This window comes from Chlamydotis macqueenii, chromosome 1, assembly GCF_036417535.1.
Source record: "Chlamydotis macqueenii isolate bChlMac1 chromosome 1, bChlMac1.mat, whole genome shotgun sequence".
Classification (NCBI taxonomy): Eukaryota; Metazoa; Chordata; class Aves; order Otidiformes; family Otididae; genus Chlamydotis; species Chlamydotis macqueenii.
The window spans coordinates 64,417,911-64,437,282 of NC_141556.1; the positions used below are offsets into that span (position 1 = coordinate 64,417,911).

At 47.4% G+C, this 19,372-nt stretch overlaps 1 protein-coding gene across 2 annotated transcripts in view; it reads left to right on the top strand.

Annotated features, from left to right (window-relative positions):
• Window positions 1–399: 399 nt before the first annotated feature.
• CREB3L2 (cAMP responsive element binding protein 3 like 2) overlaps window positions 400–19,372 on the top strand; it is an 85,527-nt gene continuing 66,554 nt past the window's right edge. Inside the window, exon 1 of one of the 2 annotated variants that reach the window (XM_086754956.1) lies at window positions 400–576. In XM_086754956.1, coding sequence (XP_086611082.1) covers window positions 466–576 — 111 coding nt within the window. In that variant the 5' untranslated portion in view covers window positions 400–465. The remainder of the gene's footprint in view (window positions 577–19,372) is intronic. The other variant, XM_086754950.1, reaches the window with a different exon arrangement.

Sequence of the window (19,372 nt, forward strand, 5' to 3'; positions counted from 1 at the left end):
GATGCTCCATTGGCCGCACAGGGCAGGCTGGTCTCCCTCCCCTCCCGGCGCCGTGACGCGCCGGGGGTGCGCCCGCCCACATTCCACAGCTGGAGCCCTGCGGGGGCTGAACGCCGATTGGGGCGCGGCACTCCAGCCGGCAGCGCTCCTCGTCTCCGATTGGCGGCCTCGGCAGCGGGGGCGGGGCCAGACGGGGCGGGGGCGGGGCGCGTCCGCGGGGCGGTGGGGGCGCGGCGCGCAGCTGGCGGGGGGTCACCCGCCCGCCCTGGCGCCCGCGCACTCCCGGTGGCGGCGGCGGGGACGCGGCTCAGCGGGGCGCCGGGCCCGGCATCTGGGCAGGAGAGCGGAGCTACTCCGCGGCCCATGGGAGCGGGCGGTGAGGCGTGAGCCGGCCGCCGTCAGTGGGCAGGGGGTAGACAGTGGAGGCGGGGGACCGGCGGGGGTGCCCCGTTGCTTGCGGCCGCTATGGAGGTGTGCGAGAGCGGCGGAGAGCAGGCGCCGCTGCTGCTGCACTGGGACCGCAAGCTGAGCGAGCTGTGCGAGCCTGCCGACCCCGACACCCTGCTGTGCCACACGGTGAGGAGCGGCGGGGAGGAGGGGGCGCAGCCGGGGGGCCGGAGCCGTCGGCAGGGCGGGGGTAGCGTGGCTGAGACGCCCCCCGTGGGCGGCCGCGTTTCGGGGGGCCGTGGCAGGGGTGGTGCCGGGCGGCCTGGGCCTCCCCGTGAGGCGGGGGTCGGTGCCGGGCGGGTGGAGGTGCCGCGGGCTTTGGGCCAGTGGGTGCTCGATCACCGCTTGGCCCTGGGACTCCCCCCCGGCCGGGCCCGGCCCCCCCACCCCGGGCGAGCGAGGCGCCCCCGGGCAGGCGTTGGGGCCGGGGTGTCACAACTTCCGCCCACCCGCTGCAGCCGTTGGCAGTTGGGGTCCCTCTCTCCGTCGTCCCCCCCTCGCCCACCCCCCAGCCCAGGCCGCCCTCCCGCCGGCCGGGGACGCCCCTTCGTCCTGGGCGCTGCCTGCTTCTCCCGGGGGGGTCTCCTCCGCCAAAGCGAGACCGTCCGGGCACTGTCTCCCCCCCCCCGCAGGAAGGAGATGACAGAAGGTCTCTGTCCTGACAGCCCTGGGGCAGACGGACAGACGTCAGGAACCGGGGGGCTCTCGGCCTCCCGTGCTCGGGACCTGCTTGTTGGCCATCGCGCTGATGCTGGAGAAGTTGATGATCTCGTAGGCGTGATACGAGGGATCTTCTAAAGATGATGATGAAGTCCCTGCTTGAGTGGTTTTGAGGGCCAGCACGTGAAGTTTTGATGTTTTGGAGGGGTTTCTTTTACTGGAATCTCCATATTTTGGCTTGTGCAAAATACATAGTTAGGACAGTCCCAAGGAGATGCATCTTCTCAGCTCTCTTGTTTCCCTGTTTATCTGGAGCCTTTTTGCAGGCACAGAGATAGGTATATATATTATAAAGCTGCGTAGGCACAGATTCTAAGTGGAAGTGAGCTGGACCGCTGTTTGTGCAAAGCTCGGTGTAGTTGTCGAGCACGTGCTCAAATGGAGACCTTGTGTAATGTGGTGGTAGTGGCCAGCCTGTGGCAGAGTGGCTTGGCAGGGGCCGGTGGGTTCTCTGCGTTTCTTTCTCTCACCTCGGAGAGTGAGGTGCAAATGCAGTCACCCCACAGAGAAGGACCAACCTCTACTTGTGGGAGCAGCGGTGATCCCACAGTGCCGTGTGTGGCAAGGCAGGGTGCTGGTGCTGTGTGGAGATCTTGGTGTTAGTCTTGAAAAGCAAACAAGGAAAATCTTATTTGGTGCGTGCAGTACATGGTGGCCTTACTGATCCGGGATTGCGTCCGGCACAAGTTCCAAACCTCGTTTCAGCAGGAAGCAAGCCCGCTGCACGCGTGACTGTCTTTAAACATTGCTTGACTTCTTTGTCTTTGAAAACTCTTGGGCTCCCTTGCGCAATGTGTGTCTTCTGGTAGATCTGGGGAAAAGCAATCGTATTTTACAGTGGGTTGTTTTGTTTTGGTTTTGTTTTTTTTTTTTTTTTTTTTTTTTTTTTTTTTCAAGAGCCAGCAGGAACACATAACAACTCTTCCTTCAAGCAGCTGTTTTCTTGTGTTTTTTTTTTCTTTAACAAGACACAGTCTTTAACAAGAGGAACATTTTGAATTAAGTAAGAGGCTCTTCGGAGAGTGCTCCTGCTCGGGCTTTACAGTTGTGCTGGGATACTTCGTCCTGCTTTGTTTGGATCCTTGTGATAAGAACGGAGTTGCTGCTCTTAACTTTTGTTTTCTTCTGTAGTGTTCTTGTATTTTTTTTTTAATTAGTGCCCTGAAGGAGATCTTGCGCTTGGGCAAGAATTTCTGGCTGTAGTGACACAGATGTGTGTGTTTTCTACCCTATTTCAAGGAGCATGAGACTTTGTTTTAAGTGTAGTTTGACAAACAGAACATCCTGGCTGTTTGGTAGATGGAAATGTGGTGCTTTTCCCTCTGCTGTTTTCAAGTTTTATTGGCGATTTTAAGCTTCAAATCATAGAATGGTTTGGGTTGGAAGGGACCTTAAAGATCATCTGGTTCCAACCCCCTGCGATGGGCAGCGACACCTTCCACTAGACCAGGCCACTCAAAGCCCCATCCAACCTGGCCTTGAACACTTCCAGGGATGAGGTATCCTCAACATCTCTGGGCAACCTGTTCCAGTGCCTCACTATGCTCATGGTGAAGCAGTGCTATGATGGTGTGTGTTTTGCAAGAGGCGGTGCATAGCTGGATCTGCAAAACCTTGGGCTGGGACCCACCTTTGGGAGTAACAATGTACCATTGATTTGTTTGTGTGGGGTTTTTTTTCTTCCTTATACCATCTTATTGATTTCACAGTTAATTTTAATTTTGTGTCTTTTTTGTTGGTTTTGGAATTCTTCCAAAACAAGATACCAGTAAAAAAATAAAAGCAATGAAATGCTATGGATAAAGTAGGTGTAGTGAGGTAGTAGGATCCTTAAAGGAAAACCTTTTCTGAAATTATCATTCTCAGTGGGAGGAGCAGGAAGCACATGTTTCTGCCTGTTTAACTTTTTCTTTTGCAAAGTTCATCCTGCTGCATGGAGGAAAATACTGTGCTTGATATAATGAAACACAAGTTCTCCATTTACCTCTGGCCAAAGCTTCATACAAGCATTTTTTAAAAACAAACAAACAAAATAACTCCCTCTGGATGAAACATCTGTTCTTTTCCTGACTTATGCTTTCCATCTGGGAGGACTGGTTTGACCCAGCTGGATCTGCTGTGTTTGTAAACTTACTGCAGGGTGTTTCAGAAAAGATCAAGGTGATGAGGAGACCCTCCTATGCTCTGTCTGCGTGAGTACCCGCTGCCTGTGCTGTCGTCCTCATGGCTAAGGAACACGTGCCCTAAGGCATCTTCTGGTCTTTGCATGCTCCTGAGGTGTCCCGTAGCTGGATGCACGAGTCTGCAATCGGGAAAACTTCTGAGTGGGCTCAGGGAAGGTGCCTGGGATAGTCACACAGCCCTAGGAGCATGCGCTGGACTGGTGAGAGGGAGGAGGGAGAAGACGACAATTGAGGGGAGAGCTCACAAGCAGGAAAAAGGCTCAGTGTCCTTCCGCAGGTGGACCCATGTGCACAGACGGGCTAGGGTGAGGATTCTGTGCCAGCTGCCTTTTGTGTATTTTAAGTTAAATTTTAACTTTTTTTTACGAGCACAGAGGCTGTTCGTGGGTCTGTTTGATTTGAAGCTAGTAGACAAGTGTGAAAGCATGCATAGACTTAAGAACTCGCCCTCTATTTTAAACTGTTCCAGCCTGCCTTAATTACTGGGGCTGAAATCCAGGCTCCCAGGGATTTACATTTCTCTTCAACAGCTGATGATTTCACCAGTGCCTGAAGCAGCGTGAGAAGCGGTTCCCTCGCTCTGCTGGTGATGTCATCGTCTGTACTGGGAGAAACCAGGACCTCGAGGAGCTCAGCAGGCAGCAGTCCTTCAGGTGGTTCATTAAAGTCTTCACGGTTTATAGTAATCACTTGGATGCCAGATAACTTTATAGTGCTTATTTTTCCAGAATGGCTTAGTTTCCCATCTAAGAAAAAGCTGAAAGGTTTCACAGAGGTGCGTTCGTGGTATATGTGACGTGTCTGCATTTATAATCTTCATATGCCCTGTAGCTTGTTATGATTGTGTGTCAGTAATACTGTACTCTGGCACTGTGCAAGGTATTATTATTATTTGCTTTTTCTTCTTCCTGGCAGTTGAGCAGAAAGGAAGTGCAAAGCCTGCCACTTCCCAAAGGGAGCAGAAGCATGGCCAGGTTGCAAACTCTTCACCTCTTTGCTGCTGCTGTTACTTCCCGTAACATGCAGAAGGGCTTGAAGTGGGAGAGCTCTGCTTGCCGTCGTGGTTCTGCGCTGGAGTTGATCTGCAGTTGTATGTGGCCCAGCTGGGATGGCATCTTCAGTGACCAATGCCAGATCTGATGCAGATCGATAAGTCTGTTGACAAACACACTATGAAACGTCAGCTATGTGAATGGGAAATGAAAAGCAGATGGTTCTTATGAGCTTTTGACATTTAAAAACTCTTTATTTAGTAGTGAGGAGGCAGTGTCACCCCCCCCCCCCCCTTTTCATGGTTATTTTAACTGCTGGCTACTGCTACCAGGTGATAGCAAAATGCAGCTGCATCTAAGTATGACTGTAATCTTGGCATGACAGATGTAGACCTGTACTTGCCCTGCAGGTACGTGGGGGCAGTGGCTGGCTTAAACATTTAGGACTGAATTCCCAGATGTCATGTCCCGCGTGTCTTAATGATGATACTTCAAATGTTAAGTAGCCCAAATTGCTTATTCTTTAAAGAGCCTGACTGTTGAATTTGAAGCTCATATGAAAAAACTGAAATGCCTTAAATATCACATTGCTGATGCTGTTGTCCGGAGGTGTCTGAGCTCAGCAAGCCTGTTGCCGTGTCACTGGTGATGCTGTGGGCAGCTCAGCCCTGGAATATGGGTGCAGCGTATGAGTGGAGGAGGTATCCCAGGCCTCTGCTACCAAACTGCTGTCTGTCCGCAAGAGTAAAACCAAAGCAGTCTGCCCCTGAAGGTTAGTGTTCACTGATGCTGGAGTTTGGGCTTGTGATTGTCATCTAAGACATGCTGGGGAAACTTGGAGCCAGCCTTCTTTACTCGGATAAAAGTTGCTCATTACAAGCCTCTGAACCTCACCAGGAGCTTGCTGTGACTCATTTCCTCTGCCACAAAAATGATGGTCGCTGTTACTTTGTGTTCTGATGACTTCTGCAGAAATGCTGCTTCTGAACGAGCTGCCAGGGACTGCCTCTAGTTTTCAAAGTACAACAGTGGCAATGGTTAATTTGAGTGGATGATTTTTACAATCTGTGTGTATTTAATTAAAAGTTGCAGTTACCCCAGCATGTATGGATGTGGAGCTGGCTGTATCTTATTTTGTGGTGGCTGCGTGTAACTCTCTGTAAAATCTGGTGTCAATGTAGTTTGATCTATTTTTTTTTTTTTTTTTTATTTTGGTGAGCGGAATGGTACTTCATTTATTTGAAAGTGGAGTTTGGCCTGTTGCCCATTAATAAGAAAGCTGAACTCTCTCATTCTTTCTTCTCTATACAGCTAATTTTAGGTGAAATATTTTTAAAGTCAGTGCTTTCAAGGATTTTGCCAAAATCCTCCAATACAGAGGGGAAATGTGAAAGAAAGTTTTTTGAATAGTTGCATACAGACTTGGTAGAAAGCAGTAATGTTAAATTTTGAGAATGACTTTCCATATTAAAAAAAAAAATCAGGGTCACAACTGCTGAACAGCAATACATACAGCAAATTTAAATAAGAAAACCTGTCCTGTTTGCTGGGGGACGTCTGGTACTTGTAGTGGGTCTAAATGTTCTCCAGTTCCTGTAAAAGCTGAGATAAACACAAGTGGGATACTTTGAAACTTTACCCTCCCATTTTCAGGCAGTTAAAATTAGAAAAATGAGAGTATTGAGTTGCTGGCTAGTTTCATTTGGACTGGCTGTAACTGCATAGTGAAGTGCTTTTTCTGCAGTGAGGACAGGAGCTGGAAAAAATGTTCGTCTGTCCTGGGACTGATTTTGAAGCATGGTAGATAAGAATGAGCTGATGTTTAATGTACAAAAACACCGTTTGTTTGTTTATTTATTTTTTTCCCCTGATGGATGTGGCTTATCTGCACTGTCTTCTGTAAATGTTTCCTTACTTTGGAAAGCCAGTTGTTAAGCATGGAGCAGGTCATGCGTGATAGCTAGGGTAAAGGAATTTCATTCACAGCGTTACCAGACAGCGTTTTCCTGTGTCTGGAGTTGTTGAACTTGTCTACAGGGATGGGAGTAACTTGTGCTCTTTGCAGGTCTTTGTTCTAACTGTGAGGAGTCCCTTCTTTGGGGTCTTTCATAGCTGGGGGTTAAGTAAGTTTCCACTATCCTGGGGGATGGGCGTGACCAGTTTTTTATTAAAGCAGTCTCACTTTTTAGGGTTGTCTGTGTCTGTGGAGGAGGCTGATCTGACTAGCTGCAGATCCCAGATGGGGATGTGCAGTCTCATTTGATCTTTTCGTGCCCCTCTCACCGTCTGATGTAGTGACTTCAGCTGCAGTAGTTCATTTGTGCCTTACTTCTCCTCCTCTGCAAGTCTGCCTTCACGCTTCTGCTTGTACACTGGGAGATGAGATCATCTTACGGCAGCTGTGGCAAATAGAATTAAACATAAAGCAAAGATGCCTTTGACCAGTGTTTCTTAGCTTGTCTCTGCGCCTTGCTGTGTGGCTGTCACCTATGACACCACCTGGCAAAGCTGCTTTATGTCTGAGCTGTCTGACAGTTGTGGGAGTGAAGTAACTACTGCAGAATAAAATTGCTTCAGCGCATTAGGAGCTACTGTGCACAGCAGTACCGTGCTGTGGTGACACAAGACGGTGCCCCTGGCCTTGGGGGGCTTGTAAGCCTACCTCAGCAGGCTTTTTGCAGAGTTATGCCAGAGTGGACTTGCTCAGCTTTGTTACAGCAGGAGCAGGGGGATGTCTGCCTCGTGAGCTAGCACCTTATCAGCAACGTGACTGCCGTGGCCCTGCTCCTGCAGACCTACGCAGGACTGTGAGTAAGGACTGAGGTACTTAGCTTGTACTGTGTCTTCCTAGCTACTCATCCCTCCAAAGAGCTGGGGGGTCTGTATCACTGTGGGCTTGCTTTCTCTTGGTGCCTCAGCTGCCGAGGTACCTCTGAGATACTTGGTTGTTGTTTTGAAAGTGAAGAGGGGGTCCTTTGAAAGTAGCCCTCTGTCTCTTACCAGGCAAGTTATCTTGCTAGCTTTGCACTTGCAGGTAGATGCTGCTCTTTTGTGCTGTATCCCAATACCTGTTTCAAGGCCCTGCTGTCCTTAGTCCTGTCTGTGCTCCTTCCTCCCCATGTTTCCAAACCTGTTTTCCAGTCACTTTGTAATACTTGGTTTAAACATCCACCATCTGTTTCCTCTGTCTTGGACTGTTTCTCTCCCTTTTGGAGAAAGATCATTTTGTGGGTGAGACTTCAGCAATTATTGATAGCCACTCAGATAGGATGACTAACCTAGCTCGGTGGCATTTTTCGCAGGCTGTATTGGCTGCCTACCCTGAGCTTACAAGGTCCTCCATTTAACTCCTCTGATTCCTTAGAGCAGCTCCCCTCTTTCCAAGGGAGATGGGCTCTGGGCCAGTCCCTGAGGAGCTCTCTCACGGTAGAGCTCTGCGTCTGTTTTTCCAGGGAGGACACATTCATTTCTGCTGTTACTTCTTATTCATCTCTCTCTGAATCCTGGAGATGAGAAATCGGTACTATCTGGATGCCCTGTGGCTGTGGTTTTTCTGGGTGACAGGACCTGACAGTGCAGTTCTGCACCTGGATGTAACTGTGGGCTGTTGTGGCAGCTGCTTGGGAGCTCATCCAGTTGTAAAATCAGTTTCTTGCAAGGAATTAGCTTTTGGGGTATCAGTTTCCTGACACAGCTTACGCTGTAGCAGCCCAAGTACTGGTGCTGACGTGAGAGGGCAGGTAGGAATGTTTGGCTGGGGAAGGGGTGGTGGAAGTGCATTCTAGGCTAAAGGAATGTGCAGTGGGAATAGTCTGGGGTGTGCTTAGATGTAATCCTGATGTGTGCGTGTGTGTTTTTGTTTGATACCAGTGGATTATTATTTGTATGTCACTGGAAAGAAAGGGGATTACCTGGAGGAGGCAGTTGTTCAAAAGGAAAAAGGATTGTTTGAAAAGAGTGTGGATATATAGCAGAGAAATGGACAGACCAGAGGTTCAAAGAAGTGCTGATCTTGGATCTGGTCGATGGTACCGTCACCCCCTCCATGATGCTGAGTGTGGGTGAAAAGTGGAGGCTGTCTTGGATGCTAGATTGTTTGTCTTGTATAAAAGTGACAGAAAAAGTGTGTGGAAAAATAAGCTTGACTTTGGGCCACATTTTTATTGGCAAATATGTTACTCTTTCACCTCAGTTAAGCAAGTAGCAGGCAGTAAAGAAGACAGCTCAGAAATGGTGAGGTTTAATAAGGCGTAGCAGATGTGGCCATCGCATCCGCTTTCTCCAGTCTGAAACGCTGAGCTCTTTATAGCAGGGACTGTCATTCTGTCTGTCTGTGAGCTGTCAAACACAGTATGTGATCGCAGAAAAGAGGGTCACTGAACTGAGTTATATTGGTGTTAAATGTGTGCAGGAAGGATATAAATGCTCTGTCAGATAAGGGGGGCTCTGTCAGATAAGGGGCGCTCCCTCTCATGAGGTGGAGTTGGGGAAGTAGAGAAGGCAATGTGAGAAAATAAGGAAAGGCTGGTTAAATGGGATATACTTGAATTACCAGAGCTGTTCCCATAGCTGCCATCCATCCAAATGTGTAGCTTAATAGTGCCAGTGACCTCTCTGTGCCTTCACTCTGTCTTGGAAACTACTCCTTTTTTAATTTTATTTATTTAATTTTTTTTTCCTCCCATCTGCTGCTGACTGGCTTTCGATCTTCTGTATGTGATCTGGCTCTGCTGTGGTGACAGGCAAAAATCTAATGGAAAAATGTGGCATCCACTTCATCTTTTTCTTCTCTGACAAGTTAAAAACATTCCCCTGCAGCAGCACTGGGGCTGGCTTTGTTCTTTCACGCAATCTGTTCGTCATATGGGGTGGGAAATAGAGATCAGGCTGCTCTCATAATCTCTTGGGGAGCTTTGGGCCTCCTGCCTTGTGAAGTCTGGTGTGTCCTGAGTAGAGGTGCAGGAGGGAAGTGAGTTGGTGTTGGTGGAGGCTTCTCCCCAGTAGCGTGGGGCCAAAGAGCAATGTTGCTAATACACTTCAGTGGTTCACCTGGAGCTGTACATGCTGGGCTTGCTCCTCTCCTGCAGCTCGGCCAGGACAAGCCCTGGCTGTTTGGTGACACCCTGGAGCACTCATCTCCCAGCTTTTGCTGGAGTTGAGGTTGCCTGCAGAGGTGAGGTGTGTACTCCCTTGTGTGAGATGGGCTAATCTACAATATAGAGGGGGGAAGTTACTTCCCCTTGCAAGGAAAGCATCTTTAGCTTGCTGAAATTTGAAGTGTCCTGTTTGATTTTCCCTCTCCAAAGTTTGGATGCTGTGAAGCGAAGGTCGGTAGAAAAGACTGGAAAAAGAGACAGGCTCTTTACACCACCGCAGACAGGAGAATGAGATAAAATGGACATCAGCTGAAGTGAGAGAGGTTCAGTCTGGTAAGTAAAAACTACTTCTCTTTGAGGATAGCTGAGCACTGGAGCAGGCTGCCCAGAGAGACTGCACTGTCTCCTTCCTTGGAAGTTTTTAAGACCTGACTGGATAAAGCCTTGAGTAACCTGGTCTGAGCATAGTGCTGACCCTGCTTGCACAGGAGGCTGGGCTGGAGACCATCTGAGCCCCCTTCCAGCTGGAGCTGTGCTGTGGTTCCTTTCAGAGCAGTTCTGGACCCAAGGCACTGCCTTGCTCAAGTTTAGATGTGGCATTGCTAGGCAGTAGTCTGATCCCAGAGTTTTTCATGTCCCCATTAAACTATTGAGTGATGGAGGCCACTTGGTTTTGCTGATTTTTGTCAGGAAACTGTTCTTTCTGATGGTCTTTCACAGAAGCAATGCTTTTGGGTTTTGGGTTTTTTTTTTGTTTTTTTTTTTGTTTCTTTCAGTTCTGGTTTGGATTTACTGAAATGGGGAGAAGGGAAGCTGAACTGAGTTCCAGCTATCCTGAACAAATGCTTGTTTCTGTGCATATGTTTTACTTCTGTGCAGCACAGGTGATGTACAGAGTGGTATGTTAGACTTGCAGTTTGTTTATGCACCCAGAATTTTGTTCAGAATTTTCCTGATAAAATTCTGGGTGCCTTACCTACTTACTCTTCTGGCATATATGACTGTATAAGAGCCTACACCATTTATTTCAAGGCTGTTTGTCTTTATGCAAGCTCATATCTCTAAGGATTGGCCACTACCTGTGTTATTTCCTTTTTGTGGCTAACCTTGAAGCTGTAGGTGTGAGAAGAGACCACCCTGTGTAGTAGCTCATGTGACTAGACCTAAAACCTGAAAAACAGCCAACAAAAAAAAACAACCCAAACCCACAAACCAAGCCCTGAATACCAAGCAGGTCTCTGTTCCTTCACCCCTGCAACAAATTCTGTGCATAAAGGGAAGCTTATCCCAAAGCTGTTTTTTTTTCCCAGTCCCCTATAGATTCTTCTGTCAGCTTCAGTAATCTGCTTGCAATGTTTTGATTTTATGTGAGTTATCTGCAAACATGTATTTTCATTTATGGAGCTTCTGGTACCCACAGGAGAGATTTGTGTGAGTACGTGTAGAACTTAAGAGCAGTAAAGAGCTCATCTGCTCCTGCAGCTTTTCTCGCAGCGAAAGCAGCAATATGGCTGTTGCCTTTGGGGAAGGCTTGTGATAGTACGGACGGGATGAGATCTTCAGGGGCAACCAAGATGAAGGAGGTCCTTATTTCTTGCAGCCAGATCCCTGGTTTTCTTGGATGTGTCCTGGCTAGCAAAGGAGGAGGAAGACTGAGGAAAATATGATGTCTAAACTGTCTGCTTTCATACCTCCTAATGCGAGGCAGCAGCTGACTTTCTGCAAAACATCTGTCTTTCTCATCACGGGTGTAACTGGCCTAGTCATCAGCACTGATGCTATGTCTTACTCCAGCTTCTCAGTGCTGCTGCTCCCTTCCCCTCCTCCTCTCTGCCATCCCCCCTGCACAGCTGTGCGTGTGATTCAGGGTTGGGACTGCTGTGGTGTTTGGGGCAGGCTGGTAAGCTGTATTTTTCAGAGCACAGGCATAAAGCCTAGAGGTGGGGTTTTTTTAAAGAAGAAAAGAAAACCAAACTGATCCTGCCTACATAGGGCTCTGATGCCTTCTGTGCTCAGTGGTGAAATGCTGCGGGGGACTGAAGGCTCTTTAGGGATGTCCATTTTGGCTGGCTGTGGGCCATCTGCCCTTCCTCTCATCAGAAAGCATTTCCCCCTTGCCTGCATGTCTGCAAGCCCCCTTCCCTCCCAGCACCTGTGAAGGAGCCAAAGCAGAGATGCCCTGGGATGCTCCTGCCCACAGTTATAAAATCGATGACAACAGCTGTCCAGGGAGCCAGGGGGGGCGGGAACTGGTGGCTGCAGAAGGGCTCCAGATGTACGAGGGTGCTGCACCGCAGCTCTGCCCTCGAGGTGCCCAGCCAGCTGCCGGCAGCTGGAAGGCACCGCTCAGACTTGACTCGCTAAAGTCACAGGCCTGGCAGAAATCAGCTTTGGCACTATTTTTAAGGTGCGAGCTTTCTGAATGCAAAACTTGTCTCCTCCTCGTGCCTCAGTGCTTTTGCAGTTCTGTTTCTGTTCGGCTAGTTTGTTCTTCATGACTTTCAGTAGATGCTGTCGCTTACAAGAAGGACTAAAAGAGAAAGAAAAGTCTTACTTTTGTACTTGCCCAGAGTGACTTGTGGCTCTCATTTGGCTGTGCTAATTCAGAGCAAAATTTCAGCTGAATTTCTATCAACTATTATCTTTCTCCACTGAAAAAGCACAGCAGGGAGTCTGCTTTGGGACTTAAGAATGTTTCCCTGTTGCTGTTGCCTGTTTGTTGTTAGAAATATGTTGCAAAACCACAGAGGTAGGATGTTGCTGTTTTTTCTCAACTACAAAACTACATCTGCAAGATCAAGACCAATAAACTGTGGCACTGACCTTGAAAACTGTGCAGTAAATGCCTTCATTTCTCCTCTAAAAATTTAAAATTAAAGGCGTTTCATGTCCTTAACATCTTTGTTAGCTTTAATGAAAAAGATCTGGAAGAGAGGCATACAGAAAATCCTCTTCTCAGTACCTTGCTTGGAACAGCTTTCTGGCGAGATTAGCTGGGGGTGAAAAAAACTGCTTGGTTTTAAGATGTGGCTTCAGTGTTTCAGAGGGTGTGGTAGTTCAGCCCCGATCTGGACCAGACTATGCAGTCTCTCACTCCCCCACCCTCCGAGACAATAGGGGGAGATAATATAAGAAAAATGGCTCGAGGTTTGAGATAAGGACAGGGAGAAATCCTTAAAGTTACCATTACGGGCAAAACAGACTTGACTTGGGAAAAACTATTCATTTATTACTAAAAACAGCAGGATAATGAGACAGAGAACAAGATAACCTCCCCCACCCCTCCCTCTTCCTGAGCTTAACATTATCTCTACCACCTTCCCCCCCCCCCGCCGGAGTGGCACAGGGGGGAGGACGGAATGGAGGTTGCGGTCAGTTCATCACACGTTGTTTTACGCCACTTCTTAATTGTCAGGGGAAGAACTCCTCACATTCCTCCCCTGCTCCGTTGTGGGGTCCCACCCACGAGCCACAGTCCTTCGTGAAACTGCTCCGGCGTGGGTCATCTCTTCCACGGGGTACAGTCTCGCCAGAACAGCTGCCCCAGCAGGCCCTCCACGGGCTACAGCCGCCTTCAGGTGTCCACCTGCCCCAGCGTGGGGTCCTCCACAGGCTGCAGGTGGATCTCTGCTCCTCCATGGACGTTCATGGGCTGCAGGGGGACAACCTGCACCTCCATGGTCGTCACCACAGGCTGCAGGGGAATCTTGGCCAGGGGCTGCATTCCTCCTCCCCCTCCTTCTTCACTGACCTTGGCATCTGCAGCTGTTCCTCTCACAAGAAAAGTTCTTCACAACAGGCTGGCAGATGCCTCTCAGAATATCTTCACATCATCCAGCTCATCTCCTCTCCACTTCTTGCAGCCAGGCCAGGCCGAGTCGGGCCCAGTCAGCCTGCTGGCGAGAGACCAGAGAGGGAGGCCTGCAAGGCCCAGGAGGCCTGCGCCACTCCCTTTGTGCCTCTACCCCCACTCAGCTTCTTCACATCTTTTTTTTCCCCTGTTTTCCCCTTCTTAAATACGTTATCGCAGAGGTGTTATCACAGAACATTCTGCTACCAATTGGCTCAGCCCTGGGCAGCAGCAGGTCTGCCCTAGGCCCGGCTGAGTCCACTGGACAAAGGGGAGCAACTTCTAGCAGTTTCCTACAGAAGCTACCACCTTAGGCCCCCCCCCCCACTAAACAAAACCACAACAGAGGGACATTATGTGATATGGTAGCTGGGACAGAGCTACAAGGAGCCTATGAAGTAATTTGATTTTGTTTCAAATTTACAGGTATTTGAGGGGGAAAAAAAGGAGGTTGGAAATACAGACAAGAAATAAGAATCTGCAGGAACTTGCAGATTGCTGAAGGCCAAGGGGAAGAGATGACAGAAGTAGTTATTCAGTGCAGAAAGCTGCAAAGTCCGTATATCAAAGCAGCCAGGGTTATGACTGTGGATGGCCAATTAACTGTGCCACTGCTGTAGTGGTGACTAAGGTGTTGAAAAGTACAATTTGGGGAGATGCACAGAAACCTGGGGCATGTAGGTGTCAGTATGCCAATGGTGTGTCTGTGGGCTTTTCAGTTCTTAACACCTGGATATCTGAAAGAGGCTAGTTCGGGAGAATTCAAAGAATGACAGCAAAAGTAAGTGGTTGAAATAGCTGGTTTATGAGGAAAGATTGAAAACATTAAATGCGTATTGCTTTAACAGGTGTTTGGAAGAGGATGCGGAAGTGATATGATCAGAAGAGTTTGTTAAGCTTACGCTAATACTATTTATTGAGGCTTCTTTCTCAGTTTCATATGATGTATATAATGTAATTTTCAGTATCACCACCAGAATAGAGAGTCTCTGAAAACTTTGGTTTCAGCTGTGGCTCTTGTAACACACAGATAATGGCTATCATTGTATTCGCAGCAAGATCCCTTCAGAGCTTTGTGCTTGGAATAAAATTATCATTGTGAAGGGGATTATGAATCTTAAGCTATCGTTATGCTATTCCTTTTTTAAACTGCTAATGTCCTTTGAAAATACCTTTCCTCTTTTTGCACCAAGTAATACTTAAGGTTAGAAAAGAGTGAAAAAGAACCAGTGTGAGGCAGGGAGGAGCTGTTGATGATCAGCTAAGAATATCCAAGGGGAAAAGACAATGTTGGCAAGTGTAAGGGTAGAAAGGGGACTTTGTTAATGGTGTAGTATGAAAATTAACCATTGTCAGTAATCAGGTTACAAAACTTCTTGGAACTAACAAATCTGGATAACTGGAAATCCAGATAAGGTGAAAGGTCTCAGAGGAGAATTTTGGCTTGTTGACACTGATTTTTGTTGGGTCATGACATCATCAGGAAATGTCTGAAAACATTAAATTTATTAAGAAAGAGCAAAGGGGAGGAAATAAAAACTATGCTCAGGAGATCCTAGTAGCAAACGTATTTAAAAGTACAAAAAAAGCTCTTGTAGGATTCCACAGTTAGAGTGAGTGGAAGGATACAGATATGACTTAATCCCAGTAGGTAGGATTTTATGAAAAGCAGATATAGTCAGACAAACATGATTTCATTTTTTGAGATGAAAAAAAAATTGAAAGCAAATAGAGACATTTGCAAGTAATTAGATATTTATTTCATTGTATTGATTAAAAAAAAAAAACCCACAAAATGTGTGAAATCAAAGGGTTGACTCAAAATAGTTGCTAATGGACAACTGGTGACAGAGGATAGATTTTTTTTTTTTTTTTTTTCTTTGCAAAAAGGTACCAGACAGAAGGCTTCTCAAGAGCTTAATCCATCATCCAGCAGCAAGTTTTGTGTCTAGGAACAAAAAAAATGTGTCTGTACCTACAGGACAGGTGACTGCATATTGAAAATCAGGACTTGGAAAATAGTCTAGTGTTCAGAGTAGACAAGCAACTCCATGTGCTCTGCTAGGGTGATTCTGAAGGAAAAAAAAATAAAATCCATATTTTTCAAAATAATTTCTCTGTTTAACCTCAGTATACAGTGTTGGTGAAACCAATGCTACTACATAGTGTCAAATTCCTGGAGTTCAACTCTTTAAAAAGGATATAGAAGAACTGGAAAGCATAACAAGAAAAAAAAGGGCTAAAAACATGGGGGAAAATGCTAATTTCTTCATCTTTGCAGCACACCCATGTTCTTTCCTGGAAGTTATATTTCAACAAAGGACAAATTATCAGACCCTATAAAAGAGTACCTCAGGGAAACATAGTGGTCTGGGACATGTGGAAGGGTCAGACTAGGAAGGTTTCATAGTCCTTTCTAGTTTTACGTGCTGTAAAACTTTGTTGTTGTGCCTGTTGACTCTCTGGATACTGCAGGGCAGAACATACAGGAGCACCCTACATGACTACTTTAATTTTTCCAAATGCATCACAGCAGTTGATCATTCTCCTAAACTGCATTGATTTCAGTGAAGTTTAAATAAATGCTTTAATCTCTTCAAGCTATTTTGAACTGCTTGCATTTGTCATGACATCTCTTGGCACATATTAAAGGAGACAGCACACAAGGCATGTGGGAAGGGGTAAAATTTCTGGTAGAAAAAGACATTTGAGAAAATAAGACCGCTTTTATGTAAGTTCCCTCTTGGAGCAGAGTGCCAAAGATGGCCCTGTGTTCCATGTATCTCTGTCTGGAACAGACTGGCTAAAACGCACCTGACTGGTCTCAGTTTGTCCAGCGTCTTCAGCCCAGGCAGGTGAAAGAAGGCAGAGGAAAGGAAGAAAGGAAAGCAGTTAGGATGACATATGAGGAAAACCAATAGATTTGAACATATGAGGAGATGGGATGTATACCCAGATGAAAAAGGAAAGCTGCTAGCTTTCATTTTAAAGGTAGAGCCACTGGAGGGTGATGGCTAATACGATCCCAGCTATACCCCAGTTTTTAACAGTGGAAGATTGTTGTTGTTCCTGTGCCTCTTTTGCCACGATACTACAAGCCTGTGCTTTTCTACATGACCAGCTCAAGGAAGTTTAAAATCCATTGCCTGTGACAGGCCTTACTTTATTAACGTCTATCCAGAACTTTTGCAGCTTTTTAATGAGCTTGGTAGTTTGTTTTTGTTGCAGGATCAGTCTCCCCATAGTTTATAGGGGTCTTGTGTTTAATTTTGGTACACAAGTTGAGACAGGAGGAGAAGAGTGCCCAGGACTTTTGAGAAAAGGAATATTTCTTCCTTGACGTGCTCTGCATTTAGATAGCTGACAGACAGAAGGCACTGCCTTGAACTGCTTCCATGGTATGGCATAACCTTCTCTAGTAGTAGTGCTGTTTTGGTTTTTCTTTGGAATGTGTTAGCAGGAAAAATATTTTACTCAAGTATAGTGTGGACAGCAGATGTGGCTTGAAAATATCTAAAAGCTGTATTACAAATGCTGCAATCACTGGGAGAGTGCCCAGCTTCTCTAAAGCAGTGTTGCTTCTCCTTTCGGCATAAAGCTCCCAGCACACCTGTGATGTGTTGGTGTCGGGGGGAGGCTGCTGCACTTATGAAGTGGCCCCTTCCTGACCTGCTACTCAGCATCGGGTGCCTCCTGGAGAAGCACTGGCAACAGGTCTGGCTGGGAATGAAGCTCCTCAGCTTGATGATCCTGTCAGGCTCTGCTGGGTCTAGCAGGAGAGGCTGAGGCTATGTGTGCTCCTGGGAGTCACCACTCGCACCTGTCCGAGGACAAAACAGATGAGCAACCCTGGTCCTTAAGCACTTGTTAATTTGTGGAGTGGGGGAGTACTCCTGTCACTGCCTTTGCCATTCTGCTGCGGAAAGATAACCTGCGGCAGCGGAGTAATAGTGCAAGACATGCAACGCCTTAAACCCCTCCAGGTGCCTGGAGCCTGGCTGTGTGCTTAGCCTCCTCCTGCGATTGACGCACGGCAGGTTTATCTTTGTGAAGCTTCCCTATCTCATTTCTGCTTGGCATACGTAGCGGAGCTGAGCTCCTTGCAACAGTCGGCACTGCAGCACGTGGTTGGCAGATTAGAAGCAGATCTCTGCTTGGACCAGGTGTGCCCATACAGAAACTATGTGAAGGGGCAGTTCTGCTGTTCCAGGCTGCTGCCTTCACCCCTGAAACAGCCTCTGGGGAGTTGGACATTTGGGTTATGGCCAAGACACAGAAAAGAAAATATAGAAATAAAAGCAGAAGTGAGATGTAAAGCTTTTCCCCCTCTGTGTGCCCCTCCTGCCTCCCTCCCCCCTTAAGAACAGGGAGTGATTTCTAAAAGACCCTGACTTTTCACAGTACTGCTAGAATGCTTTGGAGGGACTTTCAAGTACATGTTCTCTCTTAACTAAACCTTTTAAAGGCACTTCCAGGCAGGTGTCCCAGAAATCTCGATTCAGTCTTCTGCGTCGATCTTTGACAAGAGCTGTGGTGTTTGAGCTAGGCAGGCTGTGCTCTGTCAGTTTAGTCTAGCAGCAGGGAAGGAATGTAAGTCAAAGGCCCAGCTGGGGAGATAATCTGAAGCTAATGAACAGACGCCAGAGAAAATCTGTACCAAGCAGAGGTGTGAAGAAACCTGGAGGCAAATGGGGCAAGAATGTGTCACGTGTTGTGTGCAGACCAGGCTGTGACTTCAGTGGTCTGCAATATGTACCAAAGAGAAATGACTGTGCAGGACTGGTGCTGGGAAACAGCTCTTTCAAAAGTGTAGTCCATAACACATGCTGCAATGTCTGTGAGCTTTAAGGGAGCACTGTGGCTATCTAAAATGTGTCCCTGCAATGCTTTGCTTCAGAGTTCTTGCATTAAGCAGAGATATTTGAGACATCTCAGACTGGAGTGGATTTTCCCCGTGACAAGTTGTCCTCATGCAGATGCTGATCTTTTTCCTGGGACTCTGGAGAGGAGAGCAGCCTTGTGTAAATAGCCCTGAGGTTACATATAGCTTGGTGCAGTGTCTCATAGCAACAGGGAGGAGGTAGCCCTCATGGTTTTCTTCTTGTCTCTAAACAGGTTGTCAAGGACTTCTGTAAAGTACAAGGGCACAATTAATGTAACCAGTGCTTTCAGGCTCCTAATGGCAGCTCTCAGCAGTCCTGTTTGCGATCCACAGAGACACCTAAGCCCCAGCCATCAGTAAACATACAGACAAAACTATATCTCTTTTCCCAGAACACGCTTCAAGTCATTTTAGCCAGGAACCCAGCAAAGACCTGGTTCCTTGGGCGTCCCCTGTTTCTTCCTAGCTTGGTTTGAGGGTTGTTGCCTGCCTTACATCCCTCCTCTGAGCCTCTTCTTGGAAGCTCCATGCAAACCCGCCTGCTTCCAGTTAGTGACGCAGCGCTTCAGGAGGCTGAGCCAAGCCAAACAAGGATGTTCCCCGCTTAGGGAGTGAACGGTGGGGCCTCTACACTAGGACCTTTTGGGCAGTGTACTGACAGGATACTTAAATGCTCAAGATCAGTGTTAACTTCTCAGAGTCTTTATTTTAGCAAATAAACTTTCTGTCCTGGTGGTGACGTTCATTAAAAAAAATAAACAAAAAAGGGTGGAGGGGAAGAAGGAAGGCAAGAGTTTTTTCCGTCCCTCTCTGGCAGTGAGGGAAAACAAGGTTATAAAATGTTATTCTCTATAATTTTACGTGAGGAGCAGCTCTGCCCCATTTAGATGTTTTCTCCACTGTTGTCTCGTGCACGGTCTCTCAGACTGGTGAACAGGCTCATATGAAAGCACCTAAGTGTAACAACTCAGAGGAGTAAAAAGGGCTTCTAGTGTTTTATTGGAAAAGGATACAGCCGTAGGATTTGTTGAGGGAGTCTAGGGGAGGGCAGAGGGAAGTAGAAGAGCAGCTGAGAAATGTGTGCTGTTTCAGCTAACTCCTGCCCTAGAAACCTTGCAGTGCAGGAGCACGCTCAATACTGTATCGCAGAGGGATGTCACTTCTGCTCCCTACCTTGCTGGTAGATGCTGGTTGTCTTGTGG